Source organism: Conger conger, chromosome 18 (genome assembly GCF_963514075.1).
Source record: "Conger conger chromosome 18, fConCon1.1, whole genome shotgun sequence".
Lineage (NCBI taxonomy): Eukaryota > Metazoa > Chordata > Actinopteri > Anguilliformes > Congridae > Conger > Conger conger.
In genome coordinates, this window is record NC_083777.1 from 22,159,531 (window position 1) to 22,181,155 (window position 21,625).

The following is a 21,625-nucleotide window of genomic DNA, read 5'->3' on the forward strand; positions in this document are numbered from 1 at the left end:
TATATATATATTTTTCCCTAATCTGGTTGAACTGCATGCATCATGTCTAATCTTTGCTGTAAGGACACAAGTATTTCCAGTTATGACGAAATGCTGCAGCCCATATTCAGCGTTTGAAATGAAAAGTTACTCATTTTTATTGAAGTGGTTCATACACGTTGCAATACGTTTCCTTCTGCTTGTTTTGTCGACCCGATGATAGCTTGGAGGAAGTTGTCTTGCACAATATACAAGTAGGCCAACACTAAATGCATAAAAAAAACCTCTTTTTAACCCTTTAATGTGCAAGATCACAAATGTGTTAAGAACATTCTGATCATTACTAGTATTTGAAGTTCTACAAGACTAATTTAAACTATTGAAAGAAGTTTGAAATCAAAGCCATTGGGACAACTGGGCTGAGAAACCAGCCGTTAATGCAGTCGACTGCTGTAAACATTTTAACATCCAAGTCAGGGGTGCATCACTCCGGTCCAGGAGCCAGGAGGGCCAGTCTGCGAGCTGGTTTTTGTTCCGAACTTGGCCGATAACATAAATTCTAGAGCTGTCAGAAAAATAAATGATGTTGGTTCACTCCTGTGCTTGAGCACAGTAAAATCTGTAGAACACACTTGCAGTCTGCAGCTGTAGCTGGTGCATATACAAATGTCTCAAGGCATTATTCAGCCAATTAAATAAGTGAGAGAAGTTGGCACAAAATCCTGAAGCGGATCGGCCCTTCCTTGCTGTGCACCCGTGATCCGATTACAAAAAGCTTACGAGGCCCTGGAGCTCAAACGGTCCGCTGGAATTTGTCGTTTCAGCAGTCGGTAATTATGGGGGGCGGTAGATGACCCGACTAGATTCCACTTATCTCATCCTGTCCACTTGAGCAATGCGGCCGCAGCAGCGAGGGGCATGTACGCCGTCAGCAGTGTAGTTCAACCCAGGCTCCTAACAGCCTTGCGTGTGCGCCGTTCAACCCAACAAAAACTACAACAACCAGCAGACAACAGCTCTCCGGAATGTGCAAATAAAGCAGAAGACAATGATTTTTTTTTTTTTTTTTTCATAGTTTTTATTTGAGTTAAATATGTTACACATACATAACATCAGTGGAAAGGAAGACACATATAGCAAGAATGTGAAGACCTCTAGCTAATATTAAGGATGCTCAAAGCACTTAGTACATGTCACCTCAAAGTATTGGCTTGCTAGAGTATATGGAATCGGGGGGTGGGGGAGGAAGAGAAGAGGAATGCCCAGTCACTCATTGCCATGGCGACGCTGTCCCAGGCAGTCCTGTGGACTAACTCCAAATCTTGACCACTGTGGCCTAACACAGGCCAGCGATCCCGTCCCAAATGGGACCCTTGAGAATACCGCTGGCTTTCAGGTCAAACGGAGGGAAGGTCCCTCATAGCACCGTTTAGCTGATTCTGGAAGCTTCCGCACCGATCTTGGCAAGTCTAAAGTTATGAACTTTTTACAAAACTGTCCTCCATCCGCTCTCCCCCAGTCGTATACAAACATGTACTCGATCATTCAAACACGTTACCAGTTACGCAGAGACATACACACGGAAGCGTTTAGCGAAGAAACGTCGTATTTCTGTGGTTAAATAATTGATGTCGAATGCCTTTAATGACTGCGTGGCAAAAGGTTCGTTTTCTCGCGTGCGGAGGCCTGGCTCTCTAGATGAACCTACGCAGAGATGTCAGAAGATGCACAGGGTGAACGCCTGCGGTCAGAAACAGCACCGTTCTGATCCCACTCTCCACCCGCGTGCTTGGCTTTCACTGCCCAGTGTTGGTTCTTGCAACTCTGCTGGCCCACCAAACACAATGGGACAAACTATTAGGCGCACAATAAAATTAAAATAAAAACAAAGTGGTTTAGTTTCCAAACATAGCCTACGCCTGCCAGGATTTAGCTTATGTTCTGTATCGTATCATCATTTATGGGGGGAAGACTCTTTCGGAGCAATCTCAACAATTTTATCCTGTTTAATCTATTTAATGTTTTGAGCCAATTTAGGGAGAACATTAAAGGACACCGACTGAGAAAGAACTGGAAAGGCCAGGGAACTAGAATTCAGCCCGTTTCTACGGCACAAAATGATTGAAAAGAAAAAAACTATGTTAAAATAAGGAGCGGGTTTCCATACATACATTCCACCCTTGTAGCGCAGAGTAGTAAAAATAGCTAAATATCCCCATATGCTGTAAATTGGAAAAACTTAACGCGCCGTAAAAATAAGCATTTAAAATGATTGTTCGTTAAAATAAACGTATGCATTTTATTCCATCCAAACAAGCCTTTTTAAGATGGTTGAATAAAATATATTTCAAAGATTTCATTTCCTTCCCATCCAATTCTTTATTTCCCCCAAAGCAGATTCTTGAGAGCTTGGCCACACGTGAGCAGTAATCAGATCTTTCATGTGCTTCGTGGAAAATATTTAACTTAGTTCAGATCGTTGGCCTATTTAGAATCCATCGGGACAGGCTGTTGTGAGACCTTGGGCCAACCCCTCTCCTCGGTCAAAAGAGGATTTTGCCGTGTCGGACCGGATTAGTGGCTCACGGTGACCCTCTCTCCATGTGCGCCTACACCTTACACCACAGCCCAGAGAGAAAGTGAGAGTGACAGAGAGAGAGAGAAAGAGACTGTACAGGTCCCTGTAGAGCAGCAAGGAAAGGCAATCGGAGATGTGTGCGAAGATCAGCGATTCAGTGGCTCCTTATTAAATCTTCAATAGCTAATTACTGCAGTATTCACATCTGTGGAGAAGAGGGAGAACATTGTGTTCAGGAGTGGGACAACGTTTTTTTTTTTGTTTTATTCCATTTTATTTCAGTGCAGGTAGGCAGCGACCGGTGTTACGTCTCACCTGTATAGGAGCTCTATGAAGCCACTTTTCTTTGTCTCCACCCAGTTTCATACAGGCGAAGAGGTCACATACTGTAGGAAGGCCATAGCGCTCCTGACAACAAAACAACAGAAAAAACAACAGTGAGAAGGCCGGTCGCTCCTCGGTCGACCGTTAAACGGGGTGCGTCTCTGAGCTCCGGGGCCTTACCTGTGCCTGGGCCCTCTTCCGTAGGAGCCACTTGTCCTCCTCGGGGTCGGGGTTGGCGGGCGTGTCGGCGGGGGGGCAGTGCGGTTTGGCCGGGGGGGCGCGCGTCTTGGCAGGGAACACCCAGCTGTCGGACTGCAGGGGCCTGCGGAAGGGGTTCTCAGGCTGGGAGCTGGACTCCTCGCGGCTGGCCTTCTCCTGGCTGCGGGCGGAGGGGCAGACCCAGGCGGACAGGGAGGCGGGGGCGGGAGAGGGGGAGGGGGAGGGGGAGACCCCCCGGCTGGGGTGCAGCCACGCCTCCAGGATGGCCTCCATCTGCTGCTGCTGCGGGGTGGGCGGGGCCCTGGGGCCGGCCTTGCCGTTCTTGTCGAGGCCCTCCTGCCTGTGCAGCCAGGCGCTGAGGGCCTCCCGGCCGCAGTTCTCCTCGCACACGCACTGCGAGAAGCTGCCGCACGGCTCGTTGGCCTTGCACACCTGCTCCACGGCGACGGGCGGCGCCGGGGCCTGGGCGAGCCACACCTGCAGGGCGGGCGGGGCGGGCGAGGCCGGGGGGCTCTGCTTCAGGCACTTCAGCAGGCCCAGGTTCTCGATCTCCACCGCCTTGGCCCGCGTGGCACAGCACGAGCCGCAGTCCGCCTTGCCCAGCCAGTCTCCCGCCCGGAAGCCCTCCTGGAACGGCCGGAACACCTGCTTCCACCGGCCCGCGTCGCTGCGCTCCCCCGCGCCGCCAGGGGGCGGCGTCATGAGCCAGTCGCCCATCTCCTCTGCCTCGGACACCTCTTCCTCTCCCCCCTCCTTCTGCCCCTTTTCCACTCCTTCCTCCTCCTCCTCCTCCTCCTCTTCTTCCTCCTCTCCTTCCGTGCCCAGGTTGAACTCGGACTCGTCGATCTTCTCGATGGAGAAGGTGGAGGTGGTGCTGGCGTTGCTCATGGTCCTCTCCCTGGCGGGGGTCTTCTCACCCATCAGCCAGGCCTCCAGGTCTTTGAGCTGGCCCCAGGCCTTGTGGAAGTCAAAGGCTGCCAGAGGACGACTCGCCTTTCGCAAGAACAAATTACAACCGGCCATTAGTTGAGACAATGCACCACACTGGTGAACACAAGCAAGCGTAATTGAATAACATCTCAATGTTATGATGCAGCCATGAGACTATTCATCCAACAGCCTTCATTTCTGTGGCTGACCACACTCAATTTAGTCTCACCTGGATCTTCTCCCCTGAGCTGGCCAGCCAATCCTGAGGGTTCTTACTGGACTGGTATCCAACTGGGTCGCCGGATGCTGGCTGGCTCCTGAGCAGCCAATCAGCCAGCGGTGATCCCCACTCTGGCTCCAGCCTCTGTGTATTGACAGACAGACAGGACAGATTTAGCTGCTGTCCTTTCCCGGCGGAGCACCAGACGCAAGCCTGCAGCTTCTCCGCAGACCCACCTGTTTCTTCACAGCGACGGGACAGCCCTGCTGCAGCCAGGACCTCTCAGGACTGCTGCTCGGGGTCACCTCCATCTGCTGGGGAGGACAACGCGCTAAACCGTTAGCATCAAATGCAACCACAGCACGCAGGAGAAAACGGCTGTGCTTGGGTATGGAGTTCCCTTCTGTTGGTGCCGTAGATGTGTAAACGCTTTCATGTGCCTGTGTGCTTCTGTGTGTGTGGGTGAGGACGGGCAGATAAGGGTGTCTGGGGGTGTGTAGGTGTGTATAGATAGGTATGCACTGGCATGTAGAGGTAGGTGTGTATAGGAAGGCATAGGTGTATGCAGAAGTGTGTATAGGTACGTATATAGGTGTGTGTGTATGAGTGTGTGTAGGTGCGTGTATAGGAGTGTGTGTGTGTGTGTCTATAGGCAGGTGTGTGTGTGTGTGTGTGTGTGTGTGTGTATGTGTGTGTCTATAGGCAGGTGTGTGTATAGGACTGCGTGTGTGTGTGTGTGTGTGTGTGTGTGTGTGTCTATAGGCAGGTGTGTATATAGGAGTGTGTGTATGAGTGTGTGTAGGTGCGTGTATAGGAGTGTTTGTGTGTGTGTGTGTGTGTGTGTGTGTGCGTGTCTATAGGCAGGTGTGTGTATAGGAGTGCGCGCGTGTGTGTGTGTGTGTGTGTGTGTGTGTGTGTGTGTGTGTGTGTGTGTGTATAGGAGTGTGTGTGTGTGTGTGTGCGCGTAGGGAGCTCCCGCGCACCTGTGTGGCGATGGTCCCAAACGAGGTAATGGCCTGTCTGAGGGAGCGCACGTCGGCCTGGAAGCTCATCTCAGGGGTCTCCTCGGGTCTCAGGCTCAGAGAGGACAACCTGGACAGGACAGACACGGAGACACAGAGCCTCAGAGCCGCCCAGCACATGCACCGCACGAGGACACACACAATTACTCAGCACTAACGCGTGCCTGTCACTTTAAGAGAACTCCAGCAAAACAGCACTTGTGATCCAGTATCACTGCGCAGTCTGAAGTATGCCAACATTACCGATGTGCATCTCAGTGAACCACAAGTTCAGGCAGCGTTCATCTGATTACACAAAGACACCACCAGACACCGCGCAGGTAAGGAGGGAAACAGAAGAAGAAGGCGAGGAGGAAACGCTTACTTCTCCAGGCAGCTGGTGAGCTGATTGGCCAGGTCGTGGCTGTGGGAATTCTCCAGCTGGTGAATGAGGATGTCAAACTGACCCCGGAGCTAAAATGGAGACGGAGAGAACATCAATCACTGCCAGGATTAAAACCACGTCACACAGCGCTCTGTACAGAGATCAGCACGCTCTCACCACAAACTCCATTTAAAGCCATTCATGTTAAGAAATGCAGTTGACAATTATGTACATCAATATTCCTGGGGAAAACACACAAAAAAAGCGTTTAGTTGGTAAACACAAATCTGTGATCCTTAGAATGCTTATTTATAGACACTGCATATGACCAACCAAATCCTTCTCCTGGCTTACATTTGCTCAAAGAACTTTTGCCAAGGTCGGACTCTGCACTCGACTGTGCGCATGCAGGGTTATATGAACCCCTGGCACGCAGCCAACACGTGCACCACGTGGAGACAGACGGGGATGGAAGGACAGACAGGGTGACGGACAGAGAGATCTGGGGACAGACAGGGGGACAGGGGGACCCACCCAGTGGAGCTGCTGGATCTGCTGCTGCAGAGACTCCTCCTTCAGCTGCTGGACGATGTCGATCTGCTCGAGCAGCCAGACCTCGCGGGAGCGCAGGAACTCCAGGTGCCTGCTGATGCAGCTGTGGAGCTGGGACTTCACCTTCAGAGAGAGAGAGAGAGAGAGAGAGAGAGAGAGAGAGAGAGAGAGGGAGGGAGAGAGAGAGAGGGAGAGAGAGAGAGAGAGGGAGGGAGAGAGGGCAGAGCGTGAGCGTCATACACTACGGGGCCCCAGGCCCCTGAAATCCCAGTCCCCCTCCACCTACAGTGCACCGTCACAAGACCCGCTATGGAGAATAAGGGCAAGGGTCAAAGCCACAAGCTGTGTGTACCGCACTGATCTGGTTCCAGCTGTATGTGCAAAAGAAACACTAACCCCTCCCGTTTTTACAATTTGACAGTCATAAGAGTCATTCAATTCACAAAACAAAAAATAAATAAAAAACATAAAAATAAAAAAAACATTTTAAAAAACCACACAGTAACACAGCCCCACATCATCAATTGTGATCAATTTTCCTTCCTAACCAAACAAAGCAAAGCATTCCTGGTCTTTAACTCTCTTTAATAAAATTGCTAAATGACCATGGGAACTGCAAGTTTCTTGCAAAAAAAGCCTGTGCAATTGAACCAAAACACTGTTTACCTATTCCGCGGGTAATTATCCTAAGTGCCAGTAATCCAGCGCTGTGTCTGTAGAGTTTAACAGCTCTGCTGCGGTGTGGCTCCTGGAGCTGAGTGAACTGCAGTGTACACCAGCCAATCTCACAGGCTCCTTTATAAAACCTGGTGTGTATACAGACACACCTACCCGCCAATGACTCTAGACCCCCCCCCCCCCCCCCCCCATATGACATCAACCCCATAGCGATTATTAACTTAACTTAGGACAACTGAGGACAAAGAGCTCCCAACCACAAGAGGACTGTCCCACAACAATCATCAGGCATTGAGGATCCCTATTGCTATGTGCTAGGAGAATAAAGCAGCCGTACTGTGTCGACAGGGTGACATTGTCTGTCTGTCCGTCGGCCTGTCTGTTCATTGTACGTCGCTCTGGAGAGCGTCTGCTAAATGCCTGTAATGTAATGTAATGTCGGCCTGCTTAGTCTCGCGGTAAGGTGGATGAGGGCGTGCCCCACGGGTCAGTCCTGGGGACCCTCACCTCTCTGGAGTTGTCCCTCAGGGTGGCCTCGGCTCGTGTCACCCCAGCAATGGCGGTCTCCAGCTGGGATCGGGCCTGCATACACTGCCGGAGCACGGTCTTCTCGCTGTCCTCCCCGGGAGACATCCTGCACACAGAAACACACCACCGCTTAGAGGAAGCTGTGGAAACTCAGTGGGGCTAAACGCAAAACACAGACTGTGCCTACTCCGTATGTTTCTTCCTCTCCTCCCTATGGTGCCATTAACCCGTCTGAACAACGTGACTTCAAATTCCTCATTTTCACGCGGGCAAAAATGAGACCGATTTCCCTCTAGGCAAAGTCTCTCACACACCTTGCCCTTGCCGTCGAATTACACAACAAACAAGGAACTGGAAAGTAAAAGGGCAAAAATGGCATGAGGAAGAGACCAGCATTATTCTTGGCAGGGACGCGGTTATATAATAGCACAGAGATTCCACAGACAGGAAAGTTTAGAATCGCATTTCCACTTGACACTCGATTCATTTCCTCTTTAGCGAGAAACGATGCTTAATGGTGCAACTTTCCACTTCCCCATACAGGAGTCTGCAGGGAGGTGGCGTACCCCCCGGGCCCCGCCGGTCACACCCCCCACCTGGGGATTTACCTGTATGGCTGATGAGGTCAGAGCCCTACAGCGGGCGAAGCTGTAACCGGCCCCCGCACTTGGCCGACAGAGGCCAGTCACGCAGAGGGATTAGCCCAGAATCCCCACACAACAGGAGCGCATGCCACGGAGGCAAAGCCTGCGGTACAGTCTCCGAACGATCCCCAAAGGTGCGCCAACCTAGCCCCAACACACCCATCCCGCCAAACACCGACTGCAACAGTGCGCTACTGTCGGGGGACCACAGCGGTCACCGCGAAACAGCCATTGTTCTGGATCAGCCCGGGATAACAAAGGCTTACCGTTTCACTGGCACACTGATAATTACAGCAGAGCTGCACGGGCACTGTCCTTCTGCAAAAGCCCATTTCATCACTGTGATAAGGTCATTTCAGAAGGAAGCAGGAGAACTTTTCACTATTCTTTTTTGCATTCTTTTTTTGATGAATATTCTTATGGTCAAACTAGCTGTCCCTTATGTTGCATGGAAATTCGAAACCATAACTTGCCAATAATCAATATTTAAGGTACTTCTAATAAACAGAAATTTTGTGTCTTTTCAATCACTAGTAAATCACTAATGTTCCTGCCAAGTTAATATCGACTGAGCTACATAATCCTGCCCTGCAATATTCAACTCATGCTTCTTAGATTGGAAAATGGTACCAGTAAAATGACATCTCTGGGAAAAATCTTGAGGCGCCTGAATTAGTGTCGAGTAACGTTGCGATGAGTGCTCCTCTTTGACTTTGACTCCTTATCTCAACTTTCCCTGCCAAACCGTAATGGTGCCCTTCCGCTGATAGTGGAGCAATAAAAAAATAAAAGCATCTTCGGTCGTACTCCGATAATGCTTACACCGCTTTCCTTTTCTTGCACAGCAGTCCTATATTACTAAATAGCATGCACAGGCTGAAATATAATCTAAACATATTGGCAATTAGATAAAAGGCTAAATATCTGCTGCAGCTTTGGCTAAGTTGTACCCGCGAGAACGGCAAATATGGACGCCGAAATTTGCATAAATTATCCAATGCATATCGAATATTATTATTTGTTTTCCCCGTTACCTTTTAAAGGTCAGGGTTTTCTATGGAATAAATTTTCAGATTCCAAAAGTAGAGCACCGCCGGCCTACGAACCAGTCGGAGCAGAGAAGGGGTTGAAACAGCTCCTTGGTCACGTTCAAGAACAGTAGCTAACGTAAGCTTTGACCTTGACTTCATGTTGTTAGCTAGCAGATAATGTGATTTTTATTCGCTACTGTTACAAATTCTGAAACAAATATATTATTTAACAGCCAACTGTGACAGCTAAAACGCACCTAATGTCTGAAGGAAATTCACGAAAGGGGGTGGAATACCGAAGCTCATCTTAGCACACTGGAATGCTTGTATTTTGGTAGCTAGTTAAAATAATAACCCTTGATTAAATAATAGCTAGCTAGTTATTGGTGAACGGAATAAACGGAAAAAAGAGCGATGGCTTGTCAGTTCAGTTACACGGTTGCCATTGGTTTCGTCTAAATCTTGCTAGCCTAGCGAAAGAAATCAGCCAGCTTGCTGGATAAAATGGAGGTCGGCCAGAAAATACAATGGCGGTTCCGGACTAAATGTACTTTACCTTGCATTTAACGATATACAACAAAAATATAACGTTAGATTACTAATATTTTCCGTACCTCGTCTTAGATTTGGTCCAATAAGGCACGTTGCTAGTTCCTAGGAAGTCCTCCCGTGTTTATTCTGTTCTTTCACGAACGAAAAAGCCGGCTTGTCAGTTCGATACCATGGCTTATGCAGAAGGAACAGCCTACTTTCGCGTCTACGTCATCTACGTCATCGCCCGAGCTTCTGACAGCCAGACACCATCAGTCCTGCATTCCGCACGTACGCCATCCGAAGGGATGGGGCCCTCGCAGGGAGGGTACGAAGAGCGACGGCACAAAACAACGACAACAGGAAAAACCACTTCAAAGACGCCGCTCCGAGAACTAGCGCAAGGGAAGAACATATCAACGCATGTAAAAGATGGTCAAATGAAGATTTACAAATATTGCAATGTTACAGACAATGAAATAGCTCTGAATTCTGTTCATTACAATTTCCTTATGACAAAATTACAAGTTTAGAGACCATTTAGCTTTTAGGCAAACTAGGCAGTAAATACACTACAGTGGTAGGCAAAGACAAGCATTGCTGGACTGAATGGCCTATCCAAATATGTTGTAAATAAGTACAATAGGTATAACTAATACAAATAGTTGGGAACAAAGGGTATACCATGGAAATACCAAATCGAAAATTCATTTGATTAATGGGGTTCATATGGTTTAACTTTATTCTCCACCCGTTTTACACAAGAGTACAGAATTGCCATAACGGAAAGAAATGTTGGTCCTCTTTCCCAGTATTAACCAATGTGAATAATCCTTCCCACTGTACCACAATGAAAGTTTAATATAATATCCAAGCAACTGAGTGAATTTATATTTGTTTTACATACAGTTTACACAGCTGGTCATAAGGAATCTAGGCTGAGAACGGTGCTTAACACTCTGGGGTCAGCGGTTCCTTTCCATTTGGATGATTCACATTGTGAGATTTTACCATACAGATGCAACTAACATATTGACAGAAACCTTAGAATCTTTACTTTGCAATTCACCTATTGACAGGTAATATAAAAGTGTTTTAAATTAGATGAATAAGACCACTGCAATTTCTTAATCTTCATTCAGTAATATGTGAGTTTCGCTCGGTGTGAATTCAGGCCCATCTCATTCAAATGAAAATGAGGTGATAATTACTCTCTGGCAGGGGAGGGGCGATACCATGTGCAAGAACGCCAACTGCAAAACATTACATTACATTCCATTAATGGCATTTGGCAGACGCTCTTATCCAGACCGACATACAACAAAGTGCAAAGTGCATACCCATACCGGGAATAAGTGCGCTGAAAGACCCTAGAGGGAAGTACAATTTCAACTGCTACCTGCACAACGAAGATGAGGACCAGGGCCTATTTGATCATCGGAATTTATTTTTCTTTTTTATCCTAGCACCGCAACACGCAAAAGCATGAACAATGTATGAACCGCTTACCTAGCCAAACAATGCTTACCTAGCCAAATAAAACATCCTAATACACAAGTAAATATCACAGGTAAAGACAACAATTAAGGTTTACAGGGAGGTAGGGAGGGACAGGGAGAGGTGCAGCTTGAAGAGGTGCGTCTTCAGTTTGCGCTTGAAGGTGGCAAGAGATTCTGCTGTTCTGACCTCCAACGTGGAGCCAGAACAGAACACGATACAATGACATACAGAAGCATGGGCTATTCACTTCTTTTGAGGTAAACATTTTTCATCACGGAACACGTTTCATTACGGAAAATGGCACGGATCACTGGGCGTCATGAGTAAGTGCATTTCTTCTGTGTGTACTGCAACTTCTCCAGCTTCATTTCAACATTCAGCAATCTGTGCGTTTGTAAATTCCCACACCCTAACCATTGCATCTCAAAATAATACATACGTGATGTGTAGTGACGTAGCCAGGATTCTAAAACTGGCTGTCCTCGCACAGTCAATATTAGCATAAATAACTTAGCTAAACAGACCAACTCCAAGAGCAAGTCTATTTCTTATGATCATATTGGTAAATATGTGGCTGTATTGCAACTTCTCTGTCTTCGTCGGAATATTCAGTAATGTGCATTTTTAAGTCATCACTTCTGAATTTATGAACGATTCTAACCATCACATCTCAAAATAATACCTCTGCATTTTTGCAAGATGTGCATGCTTTGCAGGATGGACATTGGGGGGGAAAAAGAGAACAAAGAGTGCAATGTCCCCCTGTGCTTGCAGCTAAACATGAACAGTTTTGAAAAATGGCACGCAAAACTTTGAGGTGTTTATGAATGGCATCTTCATTGTATGTAGTCTGTGTGGTGATTTCAATAAATTCCTGAATCAAACAATGTATTCATTCTGTCTTCTAAATTGCTCACTGAGTATTGCTTTGTGGAAAGGCCTACTTAACTAGCAGGACCACATACCACAAATATTCATTGAAGAAAGCCAATATTTAGTCATCTTTTGATACCAAACACATAGATTAACATATTTCAGTGATCCAAAAATTTTGTTAGAATACATTAGTATGTGTTTTTACAGCATTGCTCTAGCCTACATGTTCAAAACTACTATTTACAATTTATTCTAGAACAATTTACAACCAACATATGATTCTGACCTACTTACTGTTGCCATATTATTATTAATAATAATACTACTAATAATAATATTATGTAGCTGAGTTTGTGCTGAAAACAAAGATATGAAACACTTTAGAATCACTGTGTATAAAGTTGGTTAAAATGACACAAATGGCAGAGCGTGGCACAGTCATTAGTCAGCCAGCTGTGCCTCAGTGGGGATGTGAGCCTGCAACCTTACAGTTGTAACCCAGTGTCATAAACATTGTGCAACTGTTTGTTTACATTTTAGTTCTCTAAATCATACTGGCTCTGACATCAGATGACCTGACTCCTTCCACATTGGAAATAGTACCAACAAAATTGTTACAGCCACTTACAAGGTTACAGTCTATAACCTTGTATATAACCTAGCGACCTGTAGCATTGCGGTTAAGATAAATGACTGGGACAGGGGGTTCGAATCCCGGTGTAGCCACAATAAGATCCGCACAGCCGTTGGCCCCTTGAGCAAGGCCCTTAACCCTGCATTGCTCCAGGGGAGGATTGTCTCCTGCTAAACTGTACGTCGCACTGGATAACAGCGTCTGCCAAATGCCTACATTCTAATGTAACATGGTTATGACAGACAATGTAATTTAATAAAGCACCCAACATAGCTTATAAAATGTTAGTTCATATAAATAAAAAGTAGTGGAAATGTCAGCTATATTGGTGGTTACCTTTCAATCAGCAGCCAATTAAGAGGCCTGTAGAACAAGGTGTTTGGACTCAATTACTTAATCGTACTGAAATACACCAAAAACCAGCAGACACTGCAGCCCTCGGACTTAGCAGCTTGACACGCCTGTTCTAGCCTTACTTATCATGGTGCCATATATTTTTCAGCATTCCTCTTCCCAGAACAATTATCACCGCCGTACATGCGCCCATCGTGCATCACCGAGCAAAATGACATTCATTCAAGGGTCAAGAGCTGACTTTATAGCAAGTTTACCACTCTAAAACGCAGTCTCAGAAATTGTGAGAACCTATTTCAGAAATGGCATGGCACTTCAAATACCACGTAATGTCGACCATCGTAAGCCTCCCTAAATAATCTTTTCCAACTTTTCATCTGGCTAACTTAGCTAGGCTAATAGCGAAGTCTCAAGGAAGACCAGCATATTAAAATACAAAATAAAGTAATATAACTATACACATACTACATATGTGCTTAACAATTAAACCCGTCTAAGGTCAGCATGTATAAGTCACACTAAATAGCAAATTGAAAACTGGGTTATTTCCTTCAGCGACTTAGCCAGCGTTACCTGAAATTACCTAGCTAGCTAATGCTATCTTAGCATACTCAGCCGGAAAGAACCTACTAAGGCAGGGCAGCTAAATAACTATCGTACAGTGTCACCTACCTTGTCCCGTTGTATAACTGTTTCGATTTGGAACTCATTAAAGCATTAAAATAAAGTTTCACTTTCTAACGATAAAATAAAAACGTTAAAAGGGTGACGGCTCCTGAATGCCCCACAGCATGCGTGGAAAAGGACGTAATTTACGTCATGAACCACTTTCCTGCCGAAGATTCCCGCGACACTTCACTGCTTACGTCTACAATTTTTTTATGCGCACATCTGCAAGGTTTTCTCAGTTCCGTGGTGGCGTGTCAGTTTTTGATAGCTGAGTGGTTTGTCCTGTGGCACACTGTTTCCACCTAGCGTTTCATCTCGTAAAAATCAACATTTATTTTATTCTCAGAATCCAACTATATAAATGATTGTTTAACAAGCATGGTACAAACACGCATACATATGTTAACGAAGTTTAATTTTTTTAAATAGTACACGATATGAGCTGTTGGTAGCCACATATGAGTCTTGATTATCATTGCATTGCTCTTTTCGGATGTCAGCCATGTATGCTCACTTTTCTATGTTAAATGTAATGGCACTCAGTGTTTTCAGAGGTGCTTTCAAGAGTTAATGATCTCTTGGTTTCTTCTTCTCCTCATCCAGGAAATGGAGTCAAGTCCTACCATCCTTACCAAAGGTCAAGGAAATGCAGTAATTCCAAACGTATCATGAACAATAGCATGTTATCAGATTTCAGATTCTGTACTATTAACATCATATATTTCTTTGGAAAAAGAAAAGAGTTGGACTGCACTGACTTAAGTATCTAAGTTTGCCTTACTGTGTGAGAAAAACAGTTACCAAATTCAGAAACTCAACCAGTAAAAAAATGTGGATGTTTTATTGTAATATTGGATGAATAAGTTGCAATTAAATTAACACCAAGTTAACATGTAATTACTGTATTGTAAAGCCTAAGGTGTAGCATTATCCCATGCAGAAGACAACACAGTGACATTTGTATTTATAGAGTTGGGTGCAAAATCAGTCTTTTTAAGAATGTATATATTTTAAAATAATACATTCTAAGGACATAAGATGGAAGCCATTAAATCTGATAGCCCAGTGATCAGAAAGCTTTTTTCTGTCACATTGTCTAATAATAATCTTTCTTTCTTATTACCTGAATTCACAAGTCTCAAAAGAAATGTATAAAAATGGATGCAATTGTAATGCGTAAAATATTTATTTAAAATTTGTATTTGGAAAAACCCAACATGGTTAGGCTGAACAGATGCCTTGATTTACAATGTGTCACCAGAAATTATGCGAATGTCAATGTAATTATTAAATGATGAAGATAATAAACACTGTGTATAAATTGATCCAGGGTGCAAAATCATCTTATTCTTCAATAAGATACTTGTGTATTTCACCAAAATGTAAAGCAAAATTGAATGTAATAGCACTGGTCGCTATCGTAAAAACAGGGGCCTCCACATTTGTCAAGATAACTATTGCGTGGATTACTGATAATTAAGAAATGTGTTCCGCAAAGCACAGAAGACACACAATTCACTTTCCAACATGCAGAGGTGCAACAATGAGATGTAGAGATGTTGTGAACAGTTTGACCGGTGAAATTTCAGTCCAGGAGCGGCAGCTCAGGTGCACAGACACAGTTGACGCTAGCTTATCCGTGCTGTTGCGCTGACTCGCGTGATGAGGGTGAGGTTAATTGAGTGGCTGTCACAGGCACAGTGAAGGGCCAGGGAAACCCAAGTGCTCTCTAGGGAGCGAAAGAGGGAGCCAGAGCTGTCTATACCATGGTACACAGAGTGAGTGCTGGGTAACTGATTGGGATGTAGCAGAATAATAGCGTTACACTGGGGTTCCGTCCAATCACTCTCCCGCAGTGGAGAGTGTCAGCTGCGTTGCCTCGTTAGGCCTGTAGGTGGCAGCAGACTCCGCTGCTGTCGGCTGGCTGCTGTTCTAGCACGTGGCTGCGCGAGGTGGATCGTGGGCTGGCCCTGTTGGGAGGGCGTTAGTGCAGGAAGAAGTCCCTGATGCGGGTGGCCTCGATCCAGGGGATGTAGGCGGCGGTGCGGGTGAAGACGCTGGGCTTGTTCTCCACCGTGCAGCCGATGGGGCCGAAGCTCACCACGCCGTGGACCTCCCACCGGTCCCGCCCCAGCTGGCACAGGAGGGGCCCCCCAGAGTCCCCCTGCAGACGGGACAAAATGTCAGCACCTGGTATCCATGGAAATGTGTGCCAAGCCCAAATCCCCCCATGTCCCTCTATCGTTTTCTCCTGATAGGGTTGCACCACTTCCATACCTCTTAATCACACTTCCTGTTTATATTTGCCAAGGTTTGCCCATTCTCAGAAATACTATAAATAAAAGTATGTGCCCTAGTTCATTAGGGTTGAAAAACATGTACGTAATTCAAAAATATTTAAGAAGAAATGAGAAAAACCTGCATGCACACTGTCAAAGAAAAACCCCAAAATTAGAGACAGAAAATTCTCAGTCCAGGTTTAAATCCAAGATTTTGATCCATATGGGTGTCTATATTACATAAGACTCAAGAGCATCTGCTCAATCTAAAATGAACCGAAAACCTAATTTAATGGCAAATTATTGTTGCATCTGGCTCTCCATTCATGCATGAATGAATACCCAGTGCAGTAACTCCCCTAATTCGCCCCCCTTTTCTCCCCCTGGGTCCAGGAGTTTTCTCTGACTGCGTGAGGTCACTGGTCACCTGGCAGGCTGCCGGCGGACCCTCGGTGTCGCGGAAGCCAGCGCAGATCATGGAGTCCCGCACCCGGTCCCCCCAGAACTTCTTCTGCCGGCAGGTCTTAAAGTCGATGATGGGCAGGCGGGCCTGGTTCAGAGACTCAGCCAGAGACACGTTCTCCTTCCCACCTGAAACGTACACATCAGCGCCGCTCCTGTTAATGCCCTCTTTTTTTTTATCACACTACTTTCTCACTCGCTTGTCAAACATATTTCTCCCCAGTAGGGGGCGAGCTTCCCTGCAGTGACAGGGAAAATACTGTCAAACATATTAAATCGAGGCCCTGACACGCTGTGGCCATTTAAGATGCCATGACGCATCTCAAGTCCTGGCCAAATGTTTCACCTATTTTGTCAGCTGGTCACTGAATCATCAATCGTTTTAATTGGCTGAATAATTCCTTTTCTCTCTGCAGATGTGTCGTGAGTGTACTGGTGAAACTTTGGCTGCTATGTATCACCCAGGTGGATGCTGCACGTTCTATAATGGTGGAGGTGTGTCTCCCTTCTTCATTGTAAAGAACTCCGAGATAGTGGAAGGTGCTATTTAAATGCTGTCCATTGTTATTTTAATTGTAATTACAATTACAAGTATTATTATTTTATTATTCTTATTCCATCTAACCCACTGTCCCTCTCTCCGTAGATCATGTGCTCACTGTTTATCTCTCCTCTCTCTGTTTATCTCTGTCATCTCTGCTCCTCCCCTCGCATGGCTGGAGTTGACGCAGCTGTACCGTGTTTCTATTTTGAGAGTGCAGAGTTTGTGTCACTGAGAGTGTCAGAGCAGAGGCTTAACCTCACACTGGCCTGCTTTCAATCGATATTTGCAATTAACTTTGGCAGAAATCAATGCAATTGTTTAAGGTTTTTTTACAGGATATGCATTTGTTTTGGCCAAAACACTTGTTTTTTATCAAAGTTAGCAACAAATTGAGTTACTCTGCTGTGGCGTGTATTTGTTGTTATATTTCCGGAATGTTCCGCGGCGGGCTGCAGCGCTCACCCCGGGTGTCCCCCCAGCCCGTCACCCAGCAGTAGTGCCCCGGCTTGAGCGCGGTCTGTCTGCGCGGCAGGCAGGCATAGCGGACGAAGTTGCTGGGTATGATGTCGACGGCGGCCTTGACCAGGGCGATGTCGTAGTCCAGCTCGCTGTGGGTCGGGTAACGGAACCTCTCGTGGCGGTAGATGCGCCGGACGGGGAAAGTGCGCTCGGCCGTCTCCGAGCGCTTCAGCTGGTGCTTCCCCACCACGATTCGCCAGCTCCCAGCATCCTCTGCCTTCCCTCTGCCACCAGAAAGCGCCATACTATATCAACAGCATCTTTATTTTCACATATTGTGTTTTAAAAAGACTGTTTGCCCGTTTTTCTTTTTCACCACATAACCAGGCATCCCTCTGGACAGCCCAGCAGTTGAGTACAAGCAACACGGTGCTACAGGAGCTATAGCACTGACTGATGGGGAGGTGTATCTCTCTTTGATTGCAATCTCACTGACTGGGGGAGGTCTGGCACACGTCTAGGTCTCACTCTCTCTCTCACACACACACACACACACACACACTCACACACACACACACACACACACAGACTGCTTAAGAACTTTACTAGTGCTAGATAAATACCCATTGCTGGACATTAAATACTATTTAAAAAACGTTCAACACTTATTGCAATTACACATCGCAATATATACTGTAGATTATGTAATTTCCATAATATATTTGTGCTTATATAGCACATACAGACAAGTGCTATGCTGTGTAAGAGTTTGGTCCGTATGTGAAATTGTAGATTTATGATTTATGTACCTGTATGTAACTACCAGTCTGGGTCAAATACTTGAAATGGCTTTAAGATTATTTCACATAATTATCTGAGCCAGGTATGGTAATCGCCCAGGTCATACCCCAGGGCGACAGCAGAGTAAAGCATGAGCGATGAACAATTAGCACGCGAGACTCACTTCTGAAAGCAGTGCGCCGCGGTGAGCACCCAGTTCCTGTGGATCAGAGTTCCGCCGCACACGTGGATGTAGTGTTTACTCCCCCGGGGACGAACCTGCCGGAGGCCCCGGAACACGGTTACTATGGCAACAAGCTTTCCATTAACGCCCTGCCAAGGACGGCGCCGTATACCATGCAGGCGCGAAGCCGCCGGAAATGTCACCGCGAGCGCGTTTAGCGGGCGTGAAGAAAAACACTCGATACAAGCCTTATCTGACTAATAATAATGACAATAATGATAATAATAATAGGACAATAGTAGGTTTATTTTCACGTATGGCAGGACTTTTGATGCTGTACCCATAACACATTTTAATGGCGAGTAAAACATCGGATGACAAATGTATTAATAGTTCATTTTGTATGGATCTGTTTTGTATTTTTCCATGCCTTTACTCAGTAGTGCTGAGGGTAGATCTCAATAAGGCCTAACAGGCAGCTGGGCGTGTTTGCGGGGAGTGTGACGGGGCGTCACAGTGAGGTCCGTTACCTGCAGGGAGACCTGCCAGGGCCAGGAGTGGGGGCGGGCCTCGTTCCCAGACACGATGCGCTCCGCTGTGTTGGGCTTGAAGTGCGAGAGCCCGCAGTCCTTCGGCCATTCTGAGAGAGGGCAGAGAGTGTTCGGCGTGGGTGAGTGTACCTCTGGCACTTCAACCCAAAATCACTCTCAGCGGCGTCTCAGATGAGAACCTGAGTCTTAAAATATACACCTCAGTCCCAAGAGTGCTGTATGACACTGAAGCGTAATCACCGCAAAATCCCAAGAGTGACATATGGCACTCCTGACCTTATGAGCCAATCAAAATCCCTGCTGCACTGTTTGAGCCCCTATTAAAACCCTATTCAATTTTCTCAACCAAAGGGATGTGGGTGGAGGCACTTTGAACCTGGCACTGAAAGGGTTAATACATTTTACAGCTACATCCATTAAACAGAGTGACCTTCAGAGTATTACAGTCTATGAATATTTAATACACATAGCAAATATGTGACAGTATTACAACCAAAGAGTTGGGCCTGACTGCGTTTGCTGCTGTTGTAGGAACAGGTCCAATTTGTGTCTGTTAAAATCTTCTATTTCCAGTTGTTTTACTTGGACCAGACCTTTAAGCTGTAGTTTGGCCTAATTTCATTTAGCAATTTATCGGTCGACAGCAATTAGTTATTACGATTGCTAGTGATGTTTTCAGGCCAGCTTAAAGGATTAAACCTCTAATTGCAAGACATATAATGTGTCGGCACTACTGTATGACGGCATTTAAATGCATTAGTGATATTGATGCCCTAAAGCACATTCTTTCTTTCGCTCATATCAGGCCTTCAACATTGGAATTCCGCCTGTATTCATTTTAGTTATTAAGTTGTCTCTTGATAGTGCTTTGGCTAATTGAGGCTGAACATAAAAACAGTCTCTCATGTCCTCTTATTCTCTCTAACTGGTAGAGAGAGATTGAGGGAGAGAGAATAGAGATAATAATAGATAGAATACATAGATATATAGATACATATACAGTATGTATATACTGTATTTCATGCATTATGCTTGTATTTAATAGGTTGATTAATGATCAATTACCAATCTGTAAAAAAAATTTCCAATTCTTCAACCCTTTGATTGTAAGTTTGCTACAAACCATGAAGCCAAGATCCTGTATGTTTTTATTATGATAGATAAGGATCACTGAATGGTTGTTCTTTCTGCACTGTACTGTGATGCTTTGTATTTTAGGCCCATGTTGTAACTCCTTGACCAGGGCTCCCTTGATTCCTCTGTCAGTTGATAGATAAGACATGGGGGGACAATAACTGTTCCCCAGTATGAGGAATTAATGTGGTCATTATCTCTCTCTCTCTATCTCTCAGGACACCGCTGTGTAGGCTTTGAACAGTGGGAGCGGGGTGAGTGTTGAGAGGTCTTCAGCAGAGGGAGAGAGGGAGAGAGAAAGAGGGCAACAGTGCGAGTGTGAGCGTGTGAGAGTGTGAGAGTGGGGGAGAGGGGGAGAGAGAGAGAGGGAGAGAGAGAGAGGGAGGGAGTATGACAGTGCGAGTGCGAGTACGTGAGAGAGAGGGGGGAGAGAGAGAGAGAGAGAGAAAGAGAGAGAGAGAGAGGGAGGGAGGGAGGGAGTGTGACAGTGCGAGTACGTGAGAGAGAGGGGGGAGAGAGAGAGAGAGAGAGAGAGAGAGAGAGAGAGGGAGGGAGGGCGGGAGGGAGGAGGGTCTTCCGGCACTTACCGAGGTGCAGGGCTTTGGGCTGCAGGTGACGGCCGGGGGACACGGCCTGGGTGACGGCGAGCACCAGCGTGAGGCACAACAGCGGCGGGCTCCTGATGCTCATCTTCAGAGTGACGGCTCTGCGGCGCACGGCGGTATTTATGGGGCCGCAGGGCCTGCGGGGCGGGGCGTGGGGGCGTGGGGTCCCTCCCGTTGTCATCACAACGTGCCCCCCCTGCCCCCCGCCCCCCGGGGACACAAAGGGGGCCACACAAAGCTCCAGCGCATGGGATTGTTCCGCCAGGGCCACCAGGAGCTTCTGCATTAACGGCTGGGCGCACCTGTGGGGCCGATCAGCACATTCACAACGACGGCGCCTCCCTCCTTCCCCGGTCACGCCACCGGCTGCCTGCCAGTAAGACACAGCGCAGGCCCCAGGCGGTGTCCACCCGCACCTGGAACGGGCAGTAATGCTCGATAAGGCTTTTCCCAGTGCGCCAATTGAATTTCGCTTCATTGGCTGCATTGAGTGAACTGAAATGGAGTTGACCCTGACCCTGACTCTGTTGTCTGCTCTCCCGCTGTAGCCAATGGGGGGTGTGGTACTGATGACGTCATAGCCAGCTGGAAGAGTCACCTCGAGGGCAGCCTGCAGTATCAACCAGCAAATATGGCTGCCTCATAGTCTGTAGTCTCATAGAGCTTTTCTCTCTTAGGCACTAATTTAAGATACCTTCCTGTGTCTGTATGGTGTTTGGTGGAATGTATTTACAGGTAGTACACGGCTAAACTGAACCAACTCTGGTTTGTCTCCTGCTTTACCCTCCTTCCATGGCTAGGTGGCAATGAACATGACCTCACAGAAATGATAAACTGATGATAACATCTTTCAACCTTTCATAGATGGCAATCCTGAAACATCACATGGAAGGTCTTTGCTAGGAACTAATAGAATACTGCAATTTGTTTTCATTTGGGTAATGTTGGCATTATCAGAATGGTACAAAATTACACTTATAATTATATTAAAATG

The 21,625-nt window shown here is 46.5% G+C and overlaps 2 protein-coding genes across 4 annotated transcripts; both read right to left on the reverse strand.

Annotated features, from left to right (window-relative positions):
* Nucleotides 1-1,035: 1,035 nt before the first annotated feature.
* ncoa4 (nuclear receptor coactivator 4) lies at nucleotides 1,036-13,822 on the reverse strand. 3 transcript variants are annotated; one of them, XM_061227963.1, is made up of 10 exons: nucleotides 13,637-13,822; nucleotides 7,374-7,500; nucleotides 6,171-6,311; nucleotides 5,637-5,725; nucleotides 5,234-5,342; nucleotides 4,487-4,561; nucleotides 4,260-4,394; nucleotides 3,062-4,093; nucleotides 2,873-2,965; nucleotides 1,036-2,762 (listed from the first exon to the last, which is right to left on the reverse strand). In XM_061227963.1, the coding sequence occupies exons 1-10, from the start codon at nucleotides 13,672-13,674 to the stop codon at nucleotides 2,757-2,759; spliced, it is 1,845 nt and encodes a 614-aa protein (XP_061083947.1). In that variant the 5' UTR covers nucleotides 13,675-13,822; the 3' UTR covers nucleotides 1,036-2,756. The 3 variants fall into 3 exon arrangements, with proteins under 3 accessions (XP_061083947.1, XP_061083946.1, XP_061083948.1); XM_061227962.1 differs by having other exon boundaries at nucleotides 4,487-4,564; nucleotides 13,637-13,821; XM_061227964.1 differs by lacking the exon at nucleotides 13,637-13,822 and adding an exon at nucleotides 9,684-9,990 and having other exon boundaries at nucleotides 4,487-4,564.
* A 1,795-nt stretch (nucleotides 13,823-15,617) lies between these two features.
* Nucleotides 15,618-21,425, reverse strand: zgc:112285 (uncharacterized protein LOC561476 homolog). The gene is made up of 7 exons (XM_061228767.1): nucleotides 21,415-21,425; nucleotides 20,614-20,933; nucleotides 18,872-18,981; nucleotides 18,342-18,436; nucleotides 17,381-17,661; nucleotides 16,340-16,503; nucleotides 15,618-15,797 (listed from the first exon to the last, which is right to left on the reverse strand). Exons 1-7 carry the CDS (start codon nucleotides 21,423-21,425, stop codon nucleotides 15,618-15,620), a joined length of 1,161 nt encoding a protein of 386 aa, XP_061084751.1.
* Nucleotides 21,426-21,625: the final 200 nt, after the last annotated feature.